This window comes from Bos javanicus, chromosome 1, assembly GCF_032452875.1.
Source record: "Bos javanicus breed banteng chromosome 1, ARS-OSU_banteng_1.0, whole genome shotgun sequence".
NCBI lineage: Eukaryota > Metazoa > Chordata > Mammalia > Artiodactyla > Bovidae > Bos > Bos javanicus.
In genome coordinates this window covers 127,061,751-127,085,429 of record NC_083868.1, presented here as the reverse complement: position 1 = coordinate 127,085,429, position 23,679 = coordinate 127,061,751, and the positions used below count along the sequence as shown (strand labels likewise).

The 23,679-nt window shown below is 39.6% G+C and overlaps 1 protein-coding gene and 1 pseudogene across 2 annotated transcripts; both read left to right on the top strand.

Annotated features, from left to right (window-relative positions):
• Positions 1–7,385, top strand: RNF7 (ring finger protein 7). Of its 2 annotated transcripts, none has more exons than XM_061419871.1 (3): positions 1–279; positions 3,763–3,810; positions 6,488–7,385. In XM_061419871.1, exons 1-3 carry the CDS (start codon positions 112–114, stop codon positions 6,542–6,544), a joined length of 273 nt encoding a protein of 90 aa, XP_061275855.1. In that variant the 5' UTR covers positions 1–111; the 3' UTR covers positions 6,545–7,385. The 2 variants fall into 2 exon arrangements, with proteins under 2 accessions (XP_061275855.1, XP_061275846.1); XM_061419862.1 differs by having other exon boundaries at positions 7–286.
• Positions 7,386–12,998: 5,613 nt separating this feature from the next.
• Positions 12,999–13,093, top strand: LOC133255124 (U6 spliceosomal RNA; annotated as a pseudogene).
• The last annotated feature ends 10,586 nt before the right edge of the window (positions 13,094–23,679 follow it).

Here is a 23,679-nt window from a genome sequence, read left to right as displayed (position 1 = left end):
GACCCGCGGCCTGCGGGCGGCGCTGTGGCCCGTCGGACGGCCCCACGGAGCCGCCATAACCGCCCGCCTCCCACGACCCAACGTCTCCGTCGCCGGCTCCGCGCCGCCGCTATGGCCGACGTGGAAGACGGTGAGGAACCCTGCGCCCTGTCCTCTCACTCGGGGAGCGCAGGATCCAAGTCGGGCGGCGACAAAATGTTCTCTCTCAAGAAGTGGAACGCGGTGGCCATGTGGAGCTGGGACGTGGAGTGCGATACGTGCGCCATCTGCAGGGTCCAGGTGATGGGTAAGCGCAGCACGCGAGGCCCCGGCTGTGCTGCGGCCTCCGCAGGCCCGGCATCGGGCGTAGGGGCTTGAAGGACCAAGCCTCCGAGAGACCGTTCCGGGAGGAGTAAGGGCGGGATCGCCCTGCCCCGGCCCCGGGAGACCGCGGGCCACGCCGAGCTGCCGCTGATCCGAGGGCTGCGGCCGCTGCCAGGGGCCGAGGGGTCGTTCAGCAGGCGACCTGTGCCGGGGACGGGTATTCTGGGGGCAAAAAAGGAGTAGCAGGCAGGACAATTAAACAAGGTCATTTCCAGTAGTGATCGGTGTGATCACGACAATAAAAGTAGATGATTTAACGGGAGCTGAGAGGAGCCACTTCGGTTTGTGTGGCCAGCGACGGCACCCTTTTCCGAAAGCAAACCACACAGAGGTCAAGGTCAAGGCCCTGAGTCAGCGGGTCAGTCTGATGGTTCTGGTCACACATCAAAGTGATGCTCTGGAGTCATCTTCCCCCAAAATGACCACTAGTCGTGCTCTGGAGAGGCTCAGGGAAGAAGAGAGTTCCTAGCCGTCCCCTTTCTGGATTGGCTACTGTTCTGCTGGCTTTTAAACCTGGATGATTGAAGATTGGTCAGATAGCGCTCGGTTCGCTTGAACTAGAAGAATGTAAACCCTTTTATTCAGAGACATGAAGCTTCATCTCTTTACTGGCCACTCCCCATCCTAGCATGCCATTTCCTGGAGAAGGGTAGTGTCCTCAAGTCCGGCCTTTATGGAAAGCCCTCTTTTGCAGACTTGTTACTTCTTTCTATGATATTTTTAATAAAAATATTGGACCAAATGAAGCATTTCAGAACAGCTTCATCTCGTGTTTTATATGGTCTCTGTTTTAAGATCTTAGACGACCTTAAAACAGAATTGCTGTTTAAATGCCCGTTATATTTTTAAACAGGGCATTTAAAACTACAGCATTTAAGAGCGTCTTAAATGTCATTTCTTGAAGGTAGTTGGAGAAAACTGAGGCTTCTGTAGTTTGAAAACTTTGTGTCTTGCATTGAAAAATGAGACAGTTGGAGAAAATAACTTAAAAGTTGCTTTCCCTTCTTGAGCATTGAAAATTCAGACCTAGCAGAAATAAGAGATTTCACAATTTACTCTCTCTGTGGTATGCGCTTATGTTATGTATTCGTAGGAATTTGTTATAAAGAGAATTTGCAACTATGGGATTCAAATTTTTTTTTACTTTTTAAAAAAAGAACTAGATTTCAGATGTGATCCACTTATTTTGTGTATCGGGTTTTTAGGTACTTAGTTTATGGGCCTGCAATACAGCCCCCTTGCCCTAACCCTTTCTTGAAAGCTAGAATCATAACTTCCAGTTTGTGGGATTTTTTTCTTTTTTAGTTTAAAATAATTTTCCTAAAAGAGCATTTTATTTTTCTCCCCAAAGAAAACTTTTAAATTAGGTAGAAATGCAAAATATAATGGTTGAAAGTTTGCAAGAAATAAACTTTACTGGGATATTTAAGGTAAGTCAAAGTATGGGCTATAAATGACTCACTTCTCACATTAACTTTCTAATTATAACAAGTATTTGGCTACTGTGGATTAATGTTTCAGATTTACAACAGCTGTACTTTGGGTTCAGGAAAGTATTCTGGGCTAGACCTCTCTATTTTGTTTATGAAGTGTTAAAATCCATTTAGTGGTCAGGTGACAGCAGAAGGAAGTTTGTTTTCTGGCATCATTCTAAAAGGTGTTACTGTACTCCTTAGAAATGCGCTGTTTTAGATATTAAGAACATCATCAAAAAAAAATGTTTTCTTTCATCTGAAACTTTAGGAATTTTTATCTGTTCAGGTCAGTTGTTGATAGTGAATCTAAATCAAAGCTGTAGGCATAATTCAGAGACTTCTAGATTCTATAAAAAGCCCACTTAATCCCGTGTCCTTGATATTTGAATTCATCTCATACACCTAAATGATTTGTTATAACTTCTTGATCTAAGAGTTGCCAGTCAGCCCATTCTAATATAGTTAACACACTCTTCCTTGGTTTCCACTCTGCCGACTTTATTGTGAAAGGAGCAGCTAGCAAGCACCAGTGAGGAAGAGGGGACTAGGTTTGCTTGCACTGTGAAGGGATAAAGAGCCAGAGTAACCTTCCACAGCTATCCGTTAACTTGGACGTTTGACATAACCTTCTGGAGCCTTGTTTTCCTAACTTGTAAAAGAGACAGTTGGGATCATGAACTCTAATTCTGTGACTGCACAGAACCAGAGGCATGTCTTCCCCCTTATATCATGATCCTTGCGATATTTAATTGTTTACCTATCTGCTTTCCCATTTACTGGTGAGACCAGGGACCCAGACTTGGTCATTTTGGTGGCCCCCCGGGCATTACTCTTTGCACAGGGTAGGTACTCAGTAACTGTGAAATTGAAGAAAGCCTCAGGAGGCAGTGGTTGTTTTTAATCCACACTGAAGAGGCCAGGGTGGTGTGTTTTTTTAAGGGTAAGAGCATGCAGAGAGGACCAAACAAATGCCTGAGCTATATCCAGTGGAAGAAAAGAAGCAGGCTTCAACTCTATCCTGTTTCTATTTTTATAGAATTTTTCTCTAATTTATATTAAAATCTATTTTTTTTCTGTTAGTTTGAACTTCCTTTCACCCAGCTTTGACTGCTGTCAGCTAGTGAATGAGTCCATTTCTTTGGTTCCTAAAATATTCTATATTACCTTCTTCATCAAGCAAATGGTAGTACAGCCTGAATTTTGAAAATGTCTAGTATATCCTTTTGGTTCCCTTTCCTCATATTTACTCCCAGGTAATTTATTAAAATATTTTACCGTTGTTGGGTAAATGCATTAGGCTCAGATTATTTGTAAAGGGAGCATTTCCTTAAAAAAGAAAAAATAAGAGAGAAACCTAATATTTAGGGTTTTTTTAAATTTGATTTTTATGTAGGTTGTACAGTCACAACTTAAAAACTTGAGAAAGTATGCAGTGAAAAACCCCTTCCCAGTCCATCTCCTCCCAGGTGAACTTTATTATTAGTTTCTTGAATATCCTTCTAGAGTTTCTATATATATGTAAGCAAATACCAATATATATGTGTGGCTTATTTTAAAGGATGTCTTGAAAATAAACTATGCATAAAATTGATACGTGTGCATGTGTCCAGTGAGTAATATAGCGGAATATAGCATATTTTTCTCTAGAGGTTACATCCACTGTCAGGACATCTTTTCATCAGCGCTTGTAAAAATAGAGGGTCAGTAACCCTTGTGAAATTGCTCCTGGTCATAAGTAAATTAGTAGAGTGCCTTGTACTTGACTCATCTTTAAGCAGTTATGTTCAGATGAGAAATTAATATTATGAGTCTTTTAATCTACATCTCTAACCCTTTGGGCCTTTTATTTGACTTTAAAGTATGTGGGGTTTTAAAAATTGCATTCTGAGCATCAGAATGAGAATTGCTGTTTGTTTGCTTTCAGATGCCTGTCTTAGATGTCAAGCTGAAAACAAACAAGAGGATTGTGTTGGTATGTTGTAATTTTGTTCTCCTGCTTTTTCAACTGAAGGTTTTCTCTCAGTGGGGATGTTTGAATTTGCAATTAAGATTGGCTTTATCAATACACAAAAATAAACTGTAAAGCAGCGATTCATTATTAATATAAAATGTGTTGGTTCTCAAAGGGTTTTAATAGGATTATCTGTAAGTCCTTTAATTGCTTGTAATTCAGAAGAATTGATTATATATTGTAGACATGGGCATGGTAAATGTTTTAATAATCAAAAAAGAAATATATTTTCTTCTATTAAGAAAAATATAAAATAAGGAATTTGCCAAAACATCCTTTAAATTTTGAGTATGTTACAGGTTAGTTTTGGTCAGTCAGGATTTTATTCTAACAAAGCATTTCAGTTTTCAGTACTCTTTTATGATCCAGTATTTAACTTTTCTACTAAGGTGAAAACAGTTCTAAATCTCCAGATTCCTTTGGATGTAGTTTATAGATAGAAATCTGTTAAATTTTACTTACATGTGGTACTACAGTAGTTGTCTTAGGGGAAAAAAAAAGTTGTCTTAGGTTAAATATTGTAAGCAACTCAGATTTTTATGCTCTAGCTCTTGAGGTCATCACTTCTAAGATTGCTATATAAAAGTATATAAAGATTTTCCTGGAATGAAAGATTAACTTTGTACTTTTGTTTATATGGTTTACATACAGCTTCTGAATGATTCATGTAGTTTTAATCAAATCCTGTTTCTTTCTTCTGAAAGACTTAAAATGAGTCCCCCTAGCTTCCAACCCCCACAACCAATTTTCATTAAAAGGTTTTTTTTTTTTCTTTTTCATTGTTCTGTTATATAGCTAAGTTGGTCAAGCAAGGGACAAATGAAGCCCATGTTTGAGGTTGTATTCCGTATTATGGGTGATTTCCCTTGATTTAAATTTTTTCTTTGATGCTGTTTTAAAAATATTAATTTAATTGAGGATTGTGAGGGGTAGGCCAGCTTTCTTTAATCATAGAGAGGCCCTTCTTTTCTTGAAACAGCCCTGTCTTTCAAAGCCAACCACTTTGAAAATTCCATTCTGTTTGTCACATGAGGAACTGCACTGCCTATGAATGACTTAACACAGATCACCACCACTTCCAGAAAACAGTTCAGATCAGATCAGTCGCTCAGTTGTGTCCGACTCTTTGCAACCCCATGAATCGCAGCACACCAGGCCTCCCTGTCCATTACCAACTCCCAGAGTTCACTCAGACTCACGTCCATCGAGTCAGTGATGGCATCCAGCCATCTCATCCTCTGTCGTCCCCTTCTCCTCCTGCCCCCAATCCCTCCCAGCATCAGAGTCTTTTCCAATGAGTCAACTCTTCGCATGAGGTGGCCAAAGGACTGGAGTTTCAGCTTTAGCATCATTCCTTCCAAAGAAATCCCAGGGCTGATCTCCTTTAGAATAGACTGGTTGGATCTCCTTGCAGTCCAAGGAAAGAAACAGTTCAGAGGTACCACTAATAATGTTTTTTAGAAGCATGCCACCTATTTATAATAGCCTGCTATGAGCTGAAAACATTTAAAACTCATTATATCTTAGTAGATAAAACTCAGGAGGGTCTTCCCTGGTGGCTCAGTGGTAAGAAATCCCCCTGCCAGTGCAGAAGACAATGTTTGATCCCTGGTCCGGCAGGATCCCACGTGCCGTGGAGCAACTAAGCCCATGTGCCACAACTACTGAGCCTGTGCTCTGGAGCCCGGGAACTGCAGATACGGAAGCCCGAACACCTAGAGCCCGTGCTCTGTAACAAGAGAAACCATGGCAATGAGAAGCCCACGTATCGCAACTAGAGAGTAGCCTTTGCTCGACACAATTAGAGAAAAAGCCCAAGCAGCAACAAAGACCCAGCACAACCAAAAATAAAGAAAGAAAATTTAAAAATCAGGAGGACAATTTTCAATAAACTAACTTAAAGGCCCAAAAGGTCTCCAAGGTCAGTGCATGAGTGGAGTGGTTTGGGATCTAAGGAAGACTCATCTTTTAGGGCTTCCCTGGTGGTGCTAGTAAAGAACCTGCCTGCCAGTGCAGGAGGCACAAGAGATGTGGGTTCCATCCCTGAGTCTGAAAGATCCCTTGGATAAGGGCCTGGAAATCCACTCCACTATTCTTGCCTGGAGAATCCCATGGACAGAGGAGCTTGGCAGGCTACAGTCCATAGGGTTGCAAGGAGTCAAATACAAGTGAACCGACTTAGTACACGTACACAGGTCTTTTAATCTCCCAACGTGAGAAAGACTGACAGCATGTGGAGCTATGTAGGAGTGGGAAGCCACCACAGCATCCTCAGATTCCAACAGTGATGTCAGGTTTCCGAGCATGGTGCCTTACCTCATTGTTTTTTTCATTTGACTGCACCGTTGTGGCATGCGGAATCTAGTTCCCTGAACAGGGATTGAACCCCGGGCCCCCTACATTGGGAGCTCAAAGTCTTAGCCACTGGACCACCAGGGAAGTTCCCTTACCTCATTTTTTAAAGTGTAATTTCTATATGTAAGGTTCTTTTTCTTTATGACTAAAAAAAATTTATTTTGGCCAGTTAACCATCTTTAAGATTATGAACCATAATTATTACATAACAAAATAGAATTTTGAGTTCAGTAAGTTAAATTGAAATATGTAATGTCAGATATTCTTTTTTCTTTTTTCCAAGTGGTCTGGGGAGAATGTAATCATTCCTTCCACAACTGCTGCATGTCCTTGTGGGTGAAACAGAACAATCGCTGCCCTCTCTGCCAGCAGGACTGGGTGGTCCAGAGAATCGGGAAGTGAGAGCAGCCGAAGGTGTTCTTCAAGCAGTCAGTTGTTTGGAGCCCTGGTGGATCTTGTTATCAGGTGCCCTACAGAGGCTAGAACTCTCCAGGGGTCTAAGTCTTCGAATAGGAGATGGATCTGTGGTCTTCTGGGACTCATCAAAGGCATGGTTTGGCCTTTTTCAGTTTTATTTTCAGAAATTCTCTACAATTAAGATAATTTATTAAGGATGGTCTTTCCTACCTCTGTGGTATGTGTCTCACACACTGCTTAGAAGTGCTATAAAGGAGAGGACTATAAATTGAACAACCTTCATAATTTACTTACCGATATCCAAGGAGTTATTGAAGCGGTTCCGTTCAGAAGAGAATTTTTTGCATGCTTATGGTTGATCAATTTTTTTAAAAGACAATGTTATAGTAACAAATAAAGTACAGTTTACCCAGTTCTTATCCTTAATGTGTTCCTAATATTTATTTTTGGCAGGGGGGAGGATAATTAATGAAATTTTTATTTGATATAATTTTAAGTTTGGACCAGGGAACAGGGTAAATAAAATTTAACCTTTGGGTATATGGGATTTCGAGTGTCTTTATAATCCTCTCTCTCTTGACTCATCAAGAAAACCTAGATCTGCACTCACCTAGGGAGTGGTAAAGGACAGAAGTCTTTTCAGCTTCTGGTTGTATTGTGTTATAATTTAACTGTGTTTTAGGGGGAAATGTTTACCATTGTCACATTGGGTCAAAAAGTTAACTTTACCACATGATGTTTTAATAAATGGTTTATTCTGTTTACCTCATTTGAATTGTCATTATTGCAAGTTTATGCTCAACTTTCAACTTAAACTAATTTGGCAAGTGAATGCTTTTGGTTAATTTGAAAAAATATTCATTTGTTCTTTCTTTGGTAATAATAAAATTATTAATAACTTTATTACCTACAAACATAAATGTAAGAAAATACTTAAATTTTATCAATTCACATTCAATGGAAATATTTTAGGATAATTTAGAAGCCACAAGTTCATTTTGAACTTTTTCATAACATAGGCTATTGCTATGCATTTAGCCAACTAAAATCTTGAAATCTTAATCATTCACTTGTGCAGTTGTGGAGTTTGCCAGTCTGAATCTTTTTGAGTCTAAGGAATGTGGATACATAAAAGAATATTAAAAGTATAATAATTAAAAATTAGAATTCTGTATGCTTTCAACTTACTTACTATGTATTAGATTTCTTGTAAATTTTGCTTTATTATTTTTTTCACAATTAGCTACTGAAAGAATTAATTACAATATACAACTATGTTTGTACTTTGTTGATGTTTGGACCAGTTGAATGTGTTTATTATTGTGCAGTAAGCTATTTTAGCTTCTCTTTTCCCTTCTTAAAAGGTGGTGTCTATAAAATGTGAACCAAATATTTGGCTCTGCAATGAAGAGAGAAATAGTAAGAATGTTTAGTAAGAATGTTGAGTTATTTCAGTCTGTATGACAGTATGTAAATGAAATCTGGAGAATGGTGGTAATAAGTTGATTTTCCACACAGCAAAACCTCAGGCCACCTCCTAACAAAGCTCTGTTTCTATTCCACATCAGCATCTGAGGGTAGAAGAGGAGGAGGGACTGGGACAATGCAGCCCTGATCCTACCCATCTGGGGTGATACCAGCTCATCTGCATAGCCATCTGAAGGTTGAATATACGTTGTTTCATCAGAAAGGGCACACTGTGACATGAGTTCCAGTGCAGAAGTTAAGCAGTGAACAGGTTTTTCTTTCCATTTGGTTAAACAATGTTGAATTTTACTTCACTAAGGGACGCCGTCTCTGGGGTCACACAGTCGGACACGACTGAAGTGACTTAGCAGCAGCAGTGTATTGGAAACACATCTGTGAGCTTGGGCTATTTAATTTTCTATCTCTGCAAGTTGTATTCTTGTATTACAGCTGACATCTAAGAAGATATCATCCTACCAAACCTATTACTTGCTTTTTAATAAAATATGTCCTGTTTTCTCTCCTGCAGTAAACTAACGTAAATGTCTCCACACATAATTAAAATGTATATAGTAATAATTGAATTGTAATATAAAGTAGAAATGAAAGTATAATTCATTTCTTTTTCAGTATGTAAATTCTTAGACACAATTACACCAGAAGACGTAATGAAGTAGGCTGGTGAGTGTGTGTGTGTGTGGTGTGTGTGTGTGTGTAATCGCTGCAGGAAGACAGCAACAATGTAGACCGCTGTTACTCAGAAAGGTGAGGAGCTTTTCCACTGATAAGATGTTTTCCTCCCAAAATGGTGGATTGTGCTAGTAAAGTTCTGAACAAAACCAATGTACAATCTTGATTTACATTTTAACTGCATATTTGGTAACTTCAGTGGATTTTAAAGCTAGGCAGAACTGTGCTTTGTGTCTACATGTAGAAAGAAATCAGGTTCTAGCCACAGATAATCAGATTTTTCAACTGCATGAGTGGACATTTGAAAGTCATGTAGGATGTTGAACTATGTTTCTTCCTGTGAGACTATACATTACAAGGTACCACACTTCTCTGGCCTCCACTCACCAAACACCAGTGGTGCCATCCAAAGAAAACATTTCCAAACCATCCCCTCTAGAGGTAGCAGTGGCTGTTTGGGGGGACACTGGTTTCAGTGCTTGTACCGGCGATTGCGATGTATACTTTGCTGGCACTATTTTGGAGAAACATGCTAATATGACACAGAAAATACATTGTTTTAAATATATAGGATTCAGAATCTTGAATAGCTGCTATTCTACCTAGAGCCAAATCTTACTGATCTGTGCCCTCATCTCTAAAGGTGTGAACCACTATTAAATTAGTGTGCAATACCTAGGATACATGTGATGGTGAATATTCACTTTAGGCTTAAAGAATAAGCCTTAAATTATTTAAGTGACACTAATATAGAAAGCTTTTAGAATCAGAGAAAAGTGTTTTAAGTGTTCCTTTAGAAGTTTAGTAGACATCTGATAAGAAAGGAAATATTAAAACAATGCTTTGTTGCTTTTTAGAATATTGCCAAGGGCTATCTTTGAGTAATACTCTGAAAAGAAAGAAAAATTCCATGCTTAGTGAATCCTTATTTTTAAAAATATCACTGATTTGTATGTAAGGAAAATTAGAATTAAATACAAATAAATGTAAGTTATTTCTGTATTGGATGTTTGAATGGTATAACAAAATACATGAGAAAAGCTTACATAATGGTTCCTCTATAGCCATCTTTATGTCATTCCATTTCTACCACGGTCAGGTTTTGTTCAGCAAAAATATGCCTTCAGGAAGTCTTTTCTCTACATGTTGATATTGAGTTTAAAGCCTGAGAGCTGAAACTCTAGTGCCAGAACACCTGGATTTGCATCCCAGTGCCAACATTTTCTTGTATGACCTTGAACAAGTTGCTTCTCCCTTTACTTAAGTTTCCTCATGTACAATGTAGATAACAATAACGATACCTCCCTCACCAGATCGTTTTGAGGACTGAAGACCAAATGTGTTAATACAAATGTAAAACTGAAAACAGCTCCTAGTGCATGGTAAGTGCTGCTGTTACTTCATTTTAGTGATTTCTGGAAGATGCTTTAACAGAAGTGGAACTTTAAAAAATACTGTGCTTTTAGTTATGGGGCAAAACATTCCTAACTTCTGAATAAAAGTATTCTGAGGAAAAATTGTTATAAACAGATTTCTTGTAGCGCTGTGAGTTTTTGTGGAGGATGGTAATGAGACCTTCATGACTTGCCTGTTAAATTTTTTTCTAATCATTCACGTCAAGATTTCTAGATTTTATATTAAAAGGTTTTGTAAATGTTGAGCTCTCTTTAATTTTAGGTTTCCCATCTCAGAAATATTTCATCAGACCTTACAGATATGAATATAGCAGTACATTTAAAATTTTTTATTGAATTACAGTTGATTTACAATGTTGTCCGATGGCACCCCACTCTAGTACTCTTGCCTGAAAAATCCCATGGACAGAGGAGCCTGGTAGGCTCCATGGGGTCGCTAGGAGTCGGACATGACTGAGCAACTTCACTTTCATTTTTCACTTTCATGCATTGGAGAAGGAATTGGCAACCCACTCCAGTGTTCTTGCCTGGAGAATCCCAGAGACAGGAGCCTGGTGGGCTGCCGTCTATGAGGTCGCACAGAGTCGGACACGACTGAAGCGACTTAGCAGTAGCAGTAGCAGCAGTTAATTTCTGCTGTACAGGAAAGTGATTCAGTTTTGTGTATGAAAGTAGTAGTCACTCAGTTGTGTCGGACTCTGCAACCCGGTGGACTGTAGCCCACCAGGCACCACTGTCCTTGGAATTCTCCAGGCAAAAATAATAGAGTGTTGCCATTCCCTTCTCCAGGGGTTATTCCCAACCCAGGGATCAAACTCAGGTCTCCTGCATTGCAGGCAGATTACCTCTGGGCCACCAGGGAAGCCCATATAAAGTTCCCTGTGATGCATAGGACCTTGTTGTTTATCCATTCTATGTTTAATAATTTGCATCTGCTAATCCCGAACTCCCAGTTCATCCCTCCCTCCTCACATCTCCCCCTTGGCAACCACAAATCTGTTCTCTGTTATCAAGCAGTATATTTTTCAACCACTTGATTTGGGGCGTATCCACACATTTAGAAAAATGTATCTTTTTTGATTGCTCTCAGTTTTCATCTTCCTAGATTTTCTAGGAATAAGCTTTACGATCAATCTGATACTTTCTCTTGCCCATGCACTTGTTAAACCTGAGTCAACGGTTGAAACTCAAGCTGCTTTTCCTAGGTTAGCTGGAAACAAGCCTTCCTGAGTGGCTGTAGCTGCCACGCAGCATAGTAGTAAGACCGCCTGTTTTGAAGCCACTCAGCCTGGCTTGGAATTGTAGCTGCATCTGTGTGATATTGCACAAAGTCCTTAACTTCTTTGTGCCTATTTCCTCACCTAAAATAGAATAACAATATTATCTACCTCATAGAGCCGCTATGAAGATTAAATGAATTAGTGATGTTAACTGCCTAGAACAATGCCTGAAACAGAGTACACACTCAATAAATGGTAGCCATCTTTGTATTGGATTGGCCAAAAGCTTCCTTCAGATTTTTCTGCAAGATGTTACGAAAAACCTGAAGGAAATTTTAGCCAACCCAGTAGGTCACTACTGCCATTGCCCATCTCTGCCTTAATCAGAGAATGGCCTTTCAGAAAGGTTTATTGTTTGCTTCTTGTAAGAATCCTGATGTTTGCATGTCCCTACAACGTGTATGGAACTGTCAACATGGGTTTTTAGAAGAATGGTTTTCAACCTTTTATTTTTTAACCACCTCAACACATCTGAAAAGCACATTTCATCAGTAACAATGGGATCTCCCAGAAAGATTCTCAAAATAGGATGTGTGTAGCAGATGGGCAGGGAGAAGAGTTAGGAAAAAATACCCAGATGACAATCTTAGGTAAAAATTTTGGAACTGGGACTTTCCTGGTTGTCCAATGTTAAGACTCCGAGCTTCCAATCTGAGGGGCTCGAGTATCATCCCTGATTGGGGAACTAAGATCCCGCATGCTACTAACTCACCTCGGCCAAGAAAAAAAAAAAAAAAAAATGGAACTATTTTAGCACAGATGAAATGTTCTATGCCAGTTGAATTTTATCCTAGCCTGTAAGAAGATGCCTACTGTCTTAACTTATTGGGACTTACAAAGAAGATATAACTAAATTCTTTATCCCAAAATTTTAGTGTAATAGAATAATCATAATTCTTGCCAGACCACCATGGATGTGACTTTATAAATCCAAATAATACATAGCATAAAACAAGCTTTGTGTGGTTGTTATAATAGCAATTCTTAGACCTTTATTGTACATTAAACCCTACAATGCTAATTCCTACTCTGCTATTTCTCTACTTTTATAAAAAGTTATATATAACATTGTAAATGTGTGTGCGCACTCAGTCGTGTCCAACTCTTTTCGACCCCATGGACTGTAGCCCGCCAGGCTCCTCTGTCCATGTAATTTTCCAGGCAAGAATACTGGAATGGGTTGCCATTTCCTCCTCCAGGGGATCTTCCCAACCCAGTCTCTTGCATCTCCTGCATTGGCAGGCAGATTCTTTACCACTGTTCCACTTGGGAATAACATTACATATTTATAATAAAATTTTATTATTTCTTGCTTGGCATACCAATAGAAGGAATTTGAATACAAATACAAAATTTTCTCTCTTCAGAGGTGGCAGGTCTGTTAGGGAATGTTAGATTTACAACAGCATTGTGTAGTAGAATGTAATGTACCGTCTAAGAGACACTCAGTGCTCTAGGAATTAGAAGGGACAGAACACATTCTCTCGCAACATATACAGTACAGTCAGCCGTCCATATCTTCAGTTCCTACATCCAGGATTCCAAAAAATGATACAGAGAAGATTAGTATGGCCACTGAGCAAGAATGACATGCCAATACATGAAGCAGTCTATAGTTTTCAGTCACACACACAAAAAAATCTCCAAAAAGACATCGCCTTCGGTTCTATCAACACTGCACACACCCTCATATTTGCCTGGTAGTATCCTTCTATGTAAGGTAAGGGGAGAAGGGGGGCCTGCCCATGGGCGAATCAGACTCCCTTAAGGAAGAAAGCATGTGAAATCATTTCTTTCTTGAAGGTATAGATCTGCGCTGTTTAGTAGTGTCGCTACTACAGTCATCAAGACAGTATGATACTAGCACAAAAATAGAAATATAGAACAATGGAACAAGATAGAAATTCCAGAGATAGATCCACGCACCTATGGTCTCCTTATCTTTGACAAATGAGGCAAAAATATACACTGCAGAAAGACAGTCTCTTCAATAAGTGGTGCTGGGAAAACTAGGCTGCTGCTGCTGCTAAGTCGCGTCAGTCATGTCCGACTCTGTGCGACCCCATAGACGGCAGCCCACCAGGCTCCGCCGTCCCTGGGATTCTCCAGGCAAGAGTACTGGAGTGGGGTGCCATTGCCTTCTCCGGGGAAAACTAGGCAGCTACATGTAAAAGAATGAAATTAGAACACTTCCTAACACTATACACAAAAATAAATTCAAGATGGATTAACGACCTAAATGTAGGACCAGAAACTAAAACTTCAGGGAAAACATAGGCAAAACACTCTGACATAAACCACAGCAATACACATACTAGTGTAAGGGGACACAATTATACTTAAAAGCTTTTGCACAGTGAAGGAAACTATAAGCAAGGTGAAAAGGCAAACCTCAGAACGGGAGAAAATAATAGCAAATGAAACAATTGACAAATACGTAAACTCCAGAATATACAAGCAGCTCATGAAGTTCAATACCAGAAAAACAACCAATCAAAAAGTGGGCAGAAGACCTAAACAGACGTTTCTCCAAAGACATACGGATGGCCGATAAGCAGAAAAGATGCTCAGCATTGCTCGTTATCAGAGACATACAAATCAAAACTACAATGAGGTATTATCTGTCAGAGTGGCCATCATCAGAAAGTCCACAATCAATGCTGGAGAGGGCGTGGAGAAAAGTGAACCCTTTTGCACTGTTGGTGGGAATGCAAACTGATACAGCCACAATGGAGAACGGTATGGCTATTCCTTAAAAAACTAGGAGTAAAACAACCATATGATGCAGCAACCCCACTACTGGCCTTATAACCTTACCTTATAACCAATTATGTCTTTTTCATAATTGAATAAGACACATGTTCACTGCAGCATTATTTACAATAGCTAAGACATGGAAGCAGCCTAGATGTCCATTGACAGATGAATGGATAGGGAAGTTATGTTACATATATACAATACAATATTATTCAGCTATAAAAAGGAATGCATTTGAGTTGGTTCTAATGAGGTGGAGGAACTTAGAGCCTATTATACAATGTGAAGTCAGAAAGAAAGACAAATATTGTATATTAATGCATATGTATGAAATCAAGAAAGATGGTACTGATGAGCCTATCCACAGGGCAGCAGTGGAGATGCAAAGAACAGGCTTTTGGATACAGCTGGGGAGAAAGAAGGTGGGATGATTGAGAGAGTAGCATTGAAACATACATACTACCATATGTAAAGTAGATAGCCTGTGTGAATTGGCTGTATGACAAAGGGAGCCCAAAGCCAGTGCCCTGTGACAACCTAGAGAGGTGGGATGGGGAGGGAGGTGGGCGAGACGTTCAGGAGGGAGGGGACACATATATACCTATGACTGATTCGTGTTGGTGCATGGCAGAAAGCCATCACAATATTGTAAAGTAATGATCCCCCAATTAAAAATAAAAGGCTGTAAAAAAAATAATGTAGCTGCTAGCCAATAAATTTAAATTAATTAAAGTAAAACTTTAAATTCAGTCCTTTAGTTATACCAGCCACATTTCAAGCACCCAGCAGTCACATGTAGATGATGGCTTCCATACCGGATATCACAAACAGAACATTTCCCTCATGCAAGAAAGTTCTGTTGGACAGTGGTGGTGTAGACCATCCATTTTATAAGGTCTTTCCATCAGAATGGGTCTTTCCATTAGGTCTTTCCATGGGAGCCTTAGGTATATTCAATTCTGTTTTAAGTGTCCTTCCACCTTCCCTTTAAAAGATTATCTCTGGAAACTAGAATGTTGAACATGAGCCTTATTTTACTAATAAATATTATCCTTGGCAAAAAAGAAAGAATTAAACATTTTAAAAATATGTTCTTTTTGAAGTACAGTTGATTTACTGTGTTGTAATAATTTCTACTATTATAGCAAAATGATTCAGTCATACACACACACACACACACACGCACGCACGCACGCACGCACGCATGAAAGGTGGCTCAGACGGTAAAGGTGGCTCAGGTGGCTCAGACGGTAAAGAGTCTGCCTACAGTGCAGGAGACCTAGGTTCGATCCCTGGGTCAGGAAGAGCCCTGGGAGAAGGAAATGGCAACCCACTCCAGTATTCTTGCCTGGAAAATTCCATGGACAGAGGAACACGGCAGGCTGCAGTTCATGGGGTAGGAAAGAGTCGGACATGACCGAGCGACTAAGATGATATGCTTATATACTTTTCCATTATGGTTTCTCACGTAAATCATATGTATTTTACTGTGCTATACAGTAGGAGCTTGTTGTTTATCCATTCTATGTATAATAGTTTGCATCTGCCAATGCCAAACTCCCACTCCATTCCTTCCCCACCCCACCTACCCTTGGCAAGCACAAGCCTGTTCTCTATGTCTGTGAGCCAGTTTCTGTTTCATAGATACATTCATTTGTGCTGTATTTTAGATTCTATTAATACATGTAAGTAATATTGTATAGTATTTGCTTTTTTCTTTCTGATTGACTTCACTTAACATGATAGTCTCTAGGTCCACCCATGTTGCTGTAAATGGCACGACTTCATTCTTTTTATGGTTCAGCAACAGTCCATTATATATATATATATATTGGAGAAGGCAGTGGCACCCACTCCAGTACTCTTGCCTGGAAAATCCCATGGATGGAGGAGCCTGGTGGGCTGAAGTCCATGGGGTCGCTAGGAGTTGGACACGACTGAGCGACTTCACTTTCACTTTTCCCTTTCATGCATTGGAGAAGGAAATGGCAACCCACTCCAGTTCTTGCCTGGAGAATCCCAGGGACGGGGGAGCCTGGTGGGCTGCCATCTATGGGGTCGCACAGAGTCGGACACGACTAAAGTGACTTAGCAGCATATATATATATATATATATATTTTTTTTTTTTTTTATGCTGCCAAATTGCTTCAGTCATCTCTGACTCTCTGCGACCAAAGAGCTGTAGCCCACCAGGCTCCTCTGTCCGTGGGATTCTTCAGGCAAGAACACTGGAGTGGGTTGCCATGCCCTCCTCCAGAGGATCTTCCTGACCCACATCTCTTCCATCTCCTTCATTGGCAGGCAGGTTTTTTACCACTTGCACCATACGGGAAGCCCCATATAGTTGTCATGTGATCCTGCAGTCCTATTCCTGGTCATATATATATATATATATATATAAAACTGTAAATTCAAGTACCTGCTTCTATGTCCTTGATAGATTTATAGCAATGGGACATTTGTCAATGTCCGGAGACATTTGCAGTTGTCACAACTAGGATCAGGGATGCTACTGGGATGTAGTGGGTAGAAGCCAGGGATGCTGCTAACCACTCAACAGAGCACAGGACAGTCCCTTACAACAGAGGATTATGGGGCCCCATAGCACTGGGGTTGAGAAATCCTGGTTAATGCTAATTTATATACATTTTGATCATTTTTTTGAGAAGGTAGAATTCCCTATTAGAAGCCTGCTGAAACATGGTCAGTAACCATGATAAACCTTGTATAACACTATGTGCCAAATTCTCTTCTAAGAGCTTTACGTGTATTAACTCATTTAATCCTCACAAAACCCTTCTCTGTTATCATTAACTCTTTTTTTTTAAGCTGAGGAAACATAGACATAAGAGGCTAAGTATTGCTATGGACTAAATTGTGTTCCCCCAAAATTAATGTATATGTTCTATCCTATGGAAATGATGAACTTTTAAGAAGGGAAAGACATCTCTGTATGTGTGTGTGTGTGTGTGTGTGTGTGTGTGTGTGTGTCTCCTCCTACCCTGGCACTCCTATATGCGCTGAGAAAAGGCCATGTGAGGACACAGTGTCTGTAGTCATCTGCAACCCCATGAAAGCCCTCACCAGACACTGACGCTGATGTCTTAGAATTTCCAGCCTTCAGAACTGTAGAAATACGTTTCTGAGATACTGAGAAAATGCATTCCTGTTGTTTAAGCTACTCAATCTATGGTATGTTGTTAAGGCAGCCTGAGCTAAGACACCTGCCCAACTTTAAAACACCACGGAATGAAAAGCAGGATGAAAATCCAGGCAGACTGGTTCCAGAATCTGTGTTTTTATCACTAGCCCGTATTATCCCAGTGGGCTTCCCTGGTGGCTCAGCGGTAAAGAATCCACCTGCCAATGCTGGAGAAGTGGCTTCAATCCCTCGGTCAGGAAGATTCCCTGGAGAAGGAAATGGCAACTACAGTATTGTTGCCAGGAAAATTCTATGGACAGAGGAGCCTGGCAGGCTATGGACCATGGGGTCGCAAGGAGTCGGACATGAATTAGTGGCTAACACTTTTTACTTTATATTATCCTAATAGAATACCTTATTTGAACATATTTTTCTCCAAAATTGCTTTTCTAAAGTTTGTTCACACATTTCTGTTTTCAATTCTGTGAAGATACTTCTCGATTTATAACTGTGTTTTAGAGCGGTATATTCTGCGGTATATTGGCCAAGCCATTTCATTGTGTTCTCTACCATTTTATTGTGTCCTGCATCATTTTATTGTGCCCTAGCATACTGCTGCCATATATGACCTAAATTCAAACACTCAAAAGAGGTACAAACTATTATGTATAAAATAAACCCAAAGACATATTGTACAACACAAGGAATATAGCCAATATTTTATAGTAACTGTAACTGGAGTATATAACCTTTAAAAATCACTATATCATACACCTGTAACATATAATATGGTATATCAACTATACTTCAATAAAAGTGAAAAAAATAAATTCAGAAGTTCATATGCTGAAAAGGGAGTTTATGTTTACTTAAAAAGAGTAGGTGCTTATGACAAAATCTTTGGCTTAAAAAAAAGTAATATATTAAAGTGGTACATTTTTCATAAATGGTCAAATAATACTGAAGCAGGTTATTATTAGTACTAGATTTATCAGTGTTTTAAAATTTGGTTTGTTGTTTAGTCACAACCCCATGGACTGTAGCCCACTAGGCTCCTCTGTTCATGGGATTTCCCAGGCAAGAATACTGGAATGGGTTGCCATTTCCTTTTCCAGGGGATCTTCCCAACCCAGGGATTGAACCCTTGTCTCCTGCGTTGGCAGGCAAATTCTTAGCCCCTGAGCCACAGGGAAGCCCAAAAGTTTATTTTGTTGCTGTTCAGTTACTCAGTCATGTCCGACTCTTTGCCACCCATGAAGCAATGGGACCGGATACCATGATCTTCATTTTTTGAATGTCGAGTTGTAGGCCAGCAGCACCCCAGTTTTCCCTGTCCTTCACCATCTCCCGGAGTTTGCTCAAACTCATGTCCATTGAGTCAGTGATGCCATCCAACCATCTCATCCTCTGTCGTCACCCTCTCCTCCTGCCTTCAATCTTTCCCAGCATCCTGGGCTTTTCCAGTGAGTCAGCTCTTCGCATCAGGTGGCCAAAGTATTGGAGCTTCAGCTTCAGCATCAGTCCTCCCAATGAACTTTCAGGGTTGATTTCCTTTAGGATTGACTGGTTTGATCTCCTTGCAGTCCAAGAGACTCTCAAAAGTCTTCTCCAACACCACAGTTTGAAAGCATCAGTTCTTTGGCATTCAGCCTTCTTTATGGTTTAACTCTCACATCCGTACGTGACTACTGGAAAAACCATAGTTTTGACTGTATGGACCTTTGTCAGCAAAGTAATGTCTCTGCTTTTTAATATGCTGTCTAGGTTTGTCCTAGCTTTTCTTCCAAGGAGCAAGCGTCTTTTAATTTCATGGCTGCAGTCACCATCCACAGTGATTTTGGAGACCAAGAAAATAAAGTCTGTCACCCCATTGTTTCCCCATCTATTTACCATGAAGTGATGGGACCAGATACCATTATCTTCATTTTTTGAATTCTGAGTTGTAAGCCAGCTTTTTCACTCTCCTCTTTCACCTTCATCAAGAGTCTCTTTAGTTCCTGTTTCCTTTCTGCCATAGGGTGGTGTCATTTACATACCTGAGATTATTGGTATTTCTCCCAGCAATCTTGATTCCAACTTGTACTTCATCCAGCCCGGCATTTCGCATAATGTACTTTGCGTATAAGTTAAATAAGCAGGGTGACAAAATACAGCCTTGATGTACTTCTTTCCCAATTTGGAACCAGTCTGTTGTTCCATGTCCGGTTCTAACTATTGCTTCTTGAACTGTATACAGGTTTCTCAGGAGGCAGGTCTGGTGGTCTGGTATTCTCATCTCTTTAAGAATTTTCCACAGTTTGTTGTGATCCACACACTCAAAGGTTTTAGGATAGTCAATGAAGCAGGTTTTTGTGTTTTTTTTTAATTCTCTCACTTTTTATATGATCCAGTGGATGTTGGCAATTTGATCTCTGGCTTCTCTGCCTTTTCTAAATCCAGCTTGTACATCTGAAGTTCTGGGGCAAATAATATGCTGAAAAATGTTAAGCCCTTCTTCCCATGTAAAAGTATAATTATGTCTCAAGACTTGGAGTTCCTGGAAAACCTAGTTATATCCTTAATAAGTCAGGTTTAACAAATAGATAATGGTGCATAATGTAGAGTTAATTGCATGTTTGTTCTGGTATCTTTTAAACACTAGTGAACCAGCTGGCAATACATTTGGCAGCAAATATCAGAAAACCTGAGCACATTTGCTTTAAAAGATGGGGGGTAATTGTCTCACAATGAGAAGGCCGGGGTAGGAAGCAGGGCTAATACAATGGTCGGTGGCACTATCAGGAGCCAGACTCTCTCCTTTCTGCCCTTGACATCTTTATCTTAAAATCTCATTCTCACGCCCTCTCCCCCATGGTCCCAGGATTGCTGCTGTTCTGCATGCCTCATATTCACATTCTTGGGGAAAAGTGAGGAGGTGTGGGGGAAGGATTTTTTTTTCCTTAAGGAGACTTTGACTTTTACTTGGGAAGGGCCACCCTTCCCACTGTCTTTAGTCTATTTCTCATTGGCCAGAATTTTGTCACACAGCCCCTTCTAAAGCAAAGGGAAAGGGAGATAAAGTTTGATTTTCCAATTAGCCTCCAATTAAAATAAATATATTTATATTAAAAAAAGTTTGACTTACCAAGTTTTACAGTAGAGGAATTAAAAAGGAAAAGTCATTGGGAACAGGTGTTGGATGAATCAACCTATATCATCTGCCACAATTCATGTTAGCAAGTAACTTAACAATTGTTTATACTTGGGGAGTTGTTGTTACATGTGAAACCATGCCCCACGAAGCTGGTGACTAACAGAAATTCTTGAGCTTGTCTTATGAAACAATAAATAAGGGAACAACTTGTTAAAACCCCTCTGCTTGTAACCTGCCCTTACTGGTTAAGCTTGCTTTCATTTCAGTTCAGTTGCTCAGTTGTGTCCAACACTTTGCAACCCCATGGACTACAGCACACCAAGCTTCCCTGTCCATCACCAACTCCCAGAGCTTACTCAAACTCATGTCCATCAAGTCAGTGATGCCATCTAGCCATCTCATCCTCTGTCATCCCCTTCTCCTCCTGCCCTCAATCTTTCCCAGCATCAGGGTCTTTTCCAATGAGTCAGTTCTTTGCATTAGGTGGCCAAAGTAAAGCTTGCTTTAGTTTTTTTTTTTTCTTCCTTAATTGTCTACCTCTGATCTTCACATAGCCTAGGTAATCTATCACAAGAGTCATAAACCACCTTTATAGATGACACCTCTGACCTATGGCTTGCTAGTAACTGGAACATAAGTTGTTTTTTAGGAAATTAGAGTCAGCTCTTGTCCAGTTCAAGCCAGCTAAGACTGGTTGGAACCACTGATCTTATAACTGGGCCTGGGACTTTTCCTGGTGGTCCAGTGGCTAGGGCTCTGAGCTCCCAATGCAGGGAGCCTGGATTCAACCCGTGGTCAGGGAGCTAGATTCCACACGCTGCAACTGAAAAAAAAAAAAAAAACAAAACTGGGCCTGTATAGGTGTCCATGAATGACTCTTTTAGATGTCAGAGGGTCAAAAACTCCACCTTTGGAACATGCTAAGCACCTCTATTTTTGACCATGCGTCTCCCAAGAAGCATGATACACCTGTACAGAACACCGATCACCTCACTCTTTCCCTACCTCCAATCACCTTTCTCCACTCCTGAGACCACTCTACTCATTTATCCCATAAATGTCTCAGGTCCCTTGCCTTCAGAAAGGCAGATCTGAGACTTGTTCTCCCATTTTCTCACTTGGCTGCCTCGTCAATACTTTCTCTGCTGCAAACCCTTGGCATCTCAGGGTTTGGCTTGCTATGCATCAGGCAAACCAGCCTGATTTTGTAACACATGCACTTTCTTTTTATAGATTCCTAGAACTGGAAAGGATCTTAGAGCTCATTTTCTCTCTGAAATGACAGCTTTGTGTTTGTATTTTTTAATATGCTGACTTGGAAAGCAAAAAACTCTAATGAGCCTGAGTACATGTTCCTTATGACACGAATTTGGATAGTTCTTGAATAAAATTATATGTCTCAAAAATATAACTCTATAAAAATCATATCATCCAGGCTATAATACCACTTTTAGATATTTTTCCTGACTCTATTTTTATGCAGAGATTGTAGAGTAATTAGTCTTTATATTTTGAAACTTTGAACTGAAATAGTGCATGAAATCTTTCACAGATAAAATTGATTGCTTCTATAATTTTCCTGAGAAATGTAAACTGTTTAGAAAGATATAAACCTAAAGCTCTTATCTAACTATCTTATTGCTGCCTTCACTGCCTCAAGGTCTACAAAACATTCAGCTTCTCTACTAAAGAACGTGGTCAGTCAACAGAATACTGCCTGATGAGGCCATATTGTCAACAAAAGCTTAATTAAAGAACTAGATGTCAGGCGAAAGAATTAAAAAGATACTTCACAAAAGCAGATATACAAATAGACAGTCAGCATATGAAAATATGCCTAACTTTCCCCATCAGAAATGTAAGTTAAAATTGCCATGAAATGCCTCTATGCACCCCAGAGAATAGCTCCAGTTTAAAAGACTGATAACACCAAGTCTTGGTGAAGATGCAGAAGCTCTGGAATTCTCCTTCTTTGCTGGTGGGAATAAGAAATGAAACAGCCATTTTGGAAAATAAAAGGCAGGGTCATAAAAAGTTAAGTATGCATCTATCCTATGATCCAGCAATTCTATTCCTGGGTATTTGCCCAAGAAAAATGAAAACATTTGACCACAAAAAAATGTCGATGAATCTTTAAAGGCACTTTTCATACTTATACTAACCCCAAACTGGAAACAACCCAAATGTCCATCAATAGAAGAATAACATTCTATTCATAGAATGGAATGAATAGAGTAGCAGTCTAAAAAAATAAAAGGAAAAAGTGATACATGGTGCAACATGAATGAATCTCAAAACATTTTGTTGAGCAAAAGCAGCCAGGCATAAAAGAGTATTTAACTGTATGATTCTATTTCTACAAAGTTCAATAAAAAGTAGAACTAAACTATAGTGATAAAAAATCAGAAGAATGGTAGCCTTTCAGAGGGGCTATTGACTGGAAAAGGCACAAGAAAGCTTTCAATGATGAAAGAAAAGTTCTATAAATTGACTTGGGTAATGGATACATGAGTTTACATACTTGTCAAAATTCTTAGACTGTACACTTAAGAGCTATGCATTTTAATCTATATAAAATAAACCTGCATTTAAAAACAGAAATGGATATTATTATTTAAGATCATAACCAACACCTTTTTACATTTGTTACTAAGTGGAAAATACAAGAAAATTCACTAATGGTTGTTTCATTTGTCTTATTGTTCAACTCTTCAAGAAAGCACTCAAATCAAAATAATTGTGTTTCTCATCTTGTTCTGGTCCCCTGTGGAGGTAATTTGAGAAAGCTCCTTGGAGTTCATTAGAAGGGCTACATTTTCAAGAAGTTTATCAAAATACAGAAGAAATAAGTAAAGGAAGAAGTGACTTTTTAAAAGAGCAGACATTTTATTCATTCCAACTCTCTTCTAGTATGTTTTTCAGGGTTTTAAACATACAGAATCTTGCAGCTTCCCCCAATTATAAGATGGAGATTTTAGGGTAGCCTGAAATTCTTCACTGAACTCTAAATTGAACACACTAACACTGAATTTTTATAATAGGCTTAAATCTTCTTAAGGATAAAGATATGGATATGTATCTTTTCCAGACCTTGGGCTTAAAATAGCCCTCAACAGCCCTGAGGCTGGTAGTGTTGAGTTTCTGTCTGACTGATGATCCAGAATTGGAGTTTT

Coding starts and splice junctions, on each gene's coding strand:
- RNF7 (XM_061419862.1), top strand. CDS start 112: ATGGCCGACGTGGAAGACGGTGAGGAACCCTGCGCCCTGTCCTCTCAC. Junction 287..3,762: donor CTGCAGGGTCCAGGTGATGG/GTAAGCGCAGCA, acceptor GTTTGCTTTCAG/ATGCCTGTCTTAGATGTCAA. Junction 3,811..6,487: donor CAAACAAGAGGATTGTGTTG/GTATGTTGTAAT, acceptor CTTTTTTCCAAG/TGGTCTGGGGAGAATGTAAT.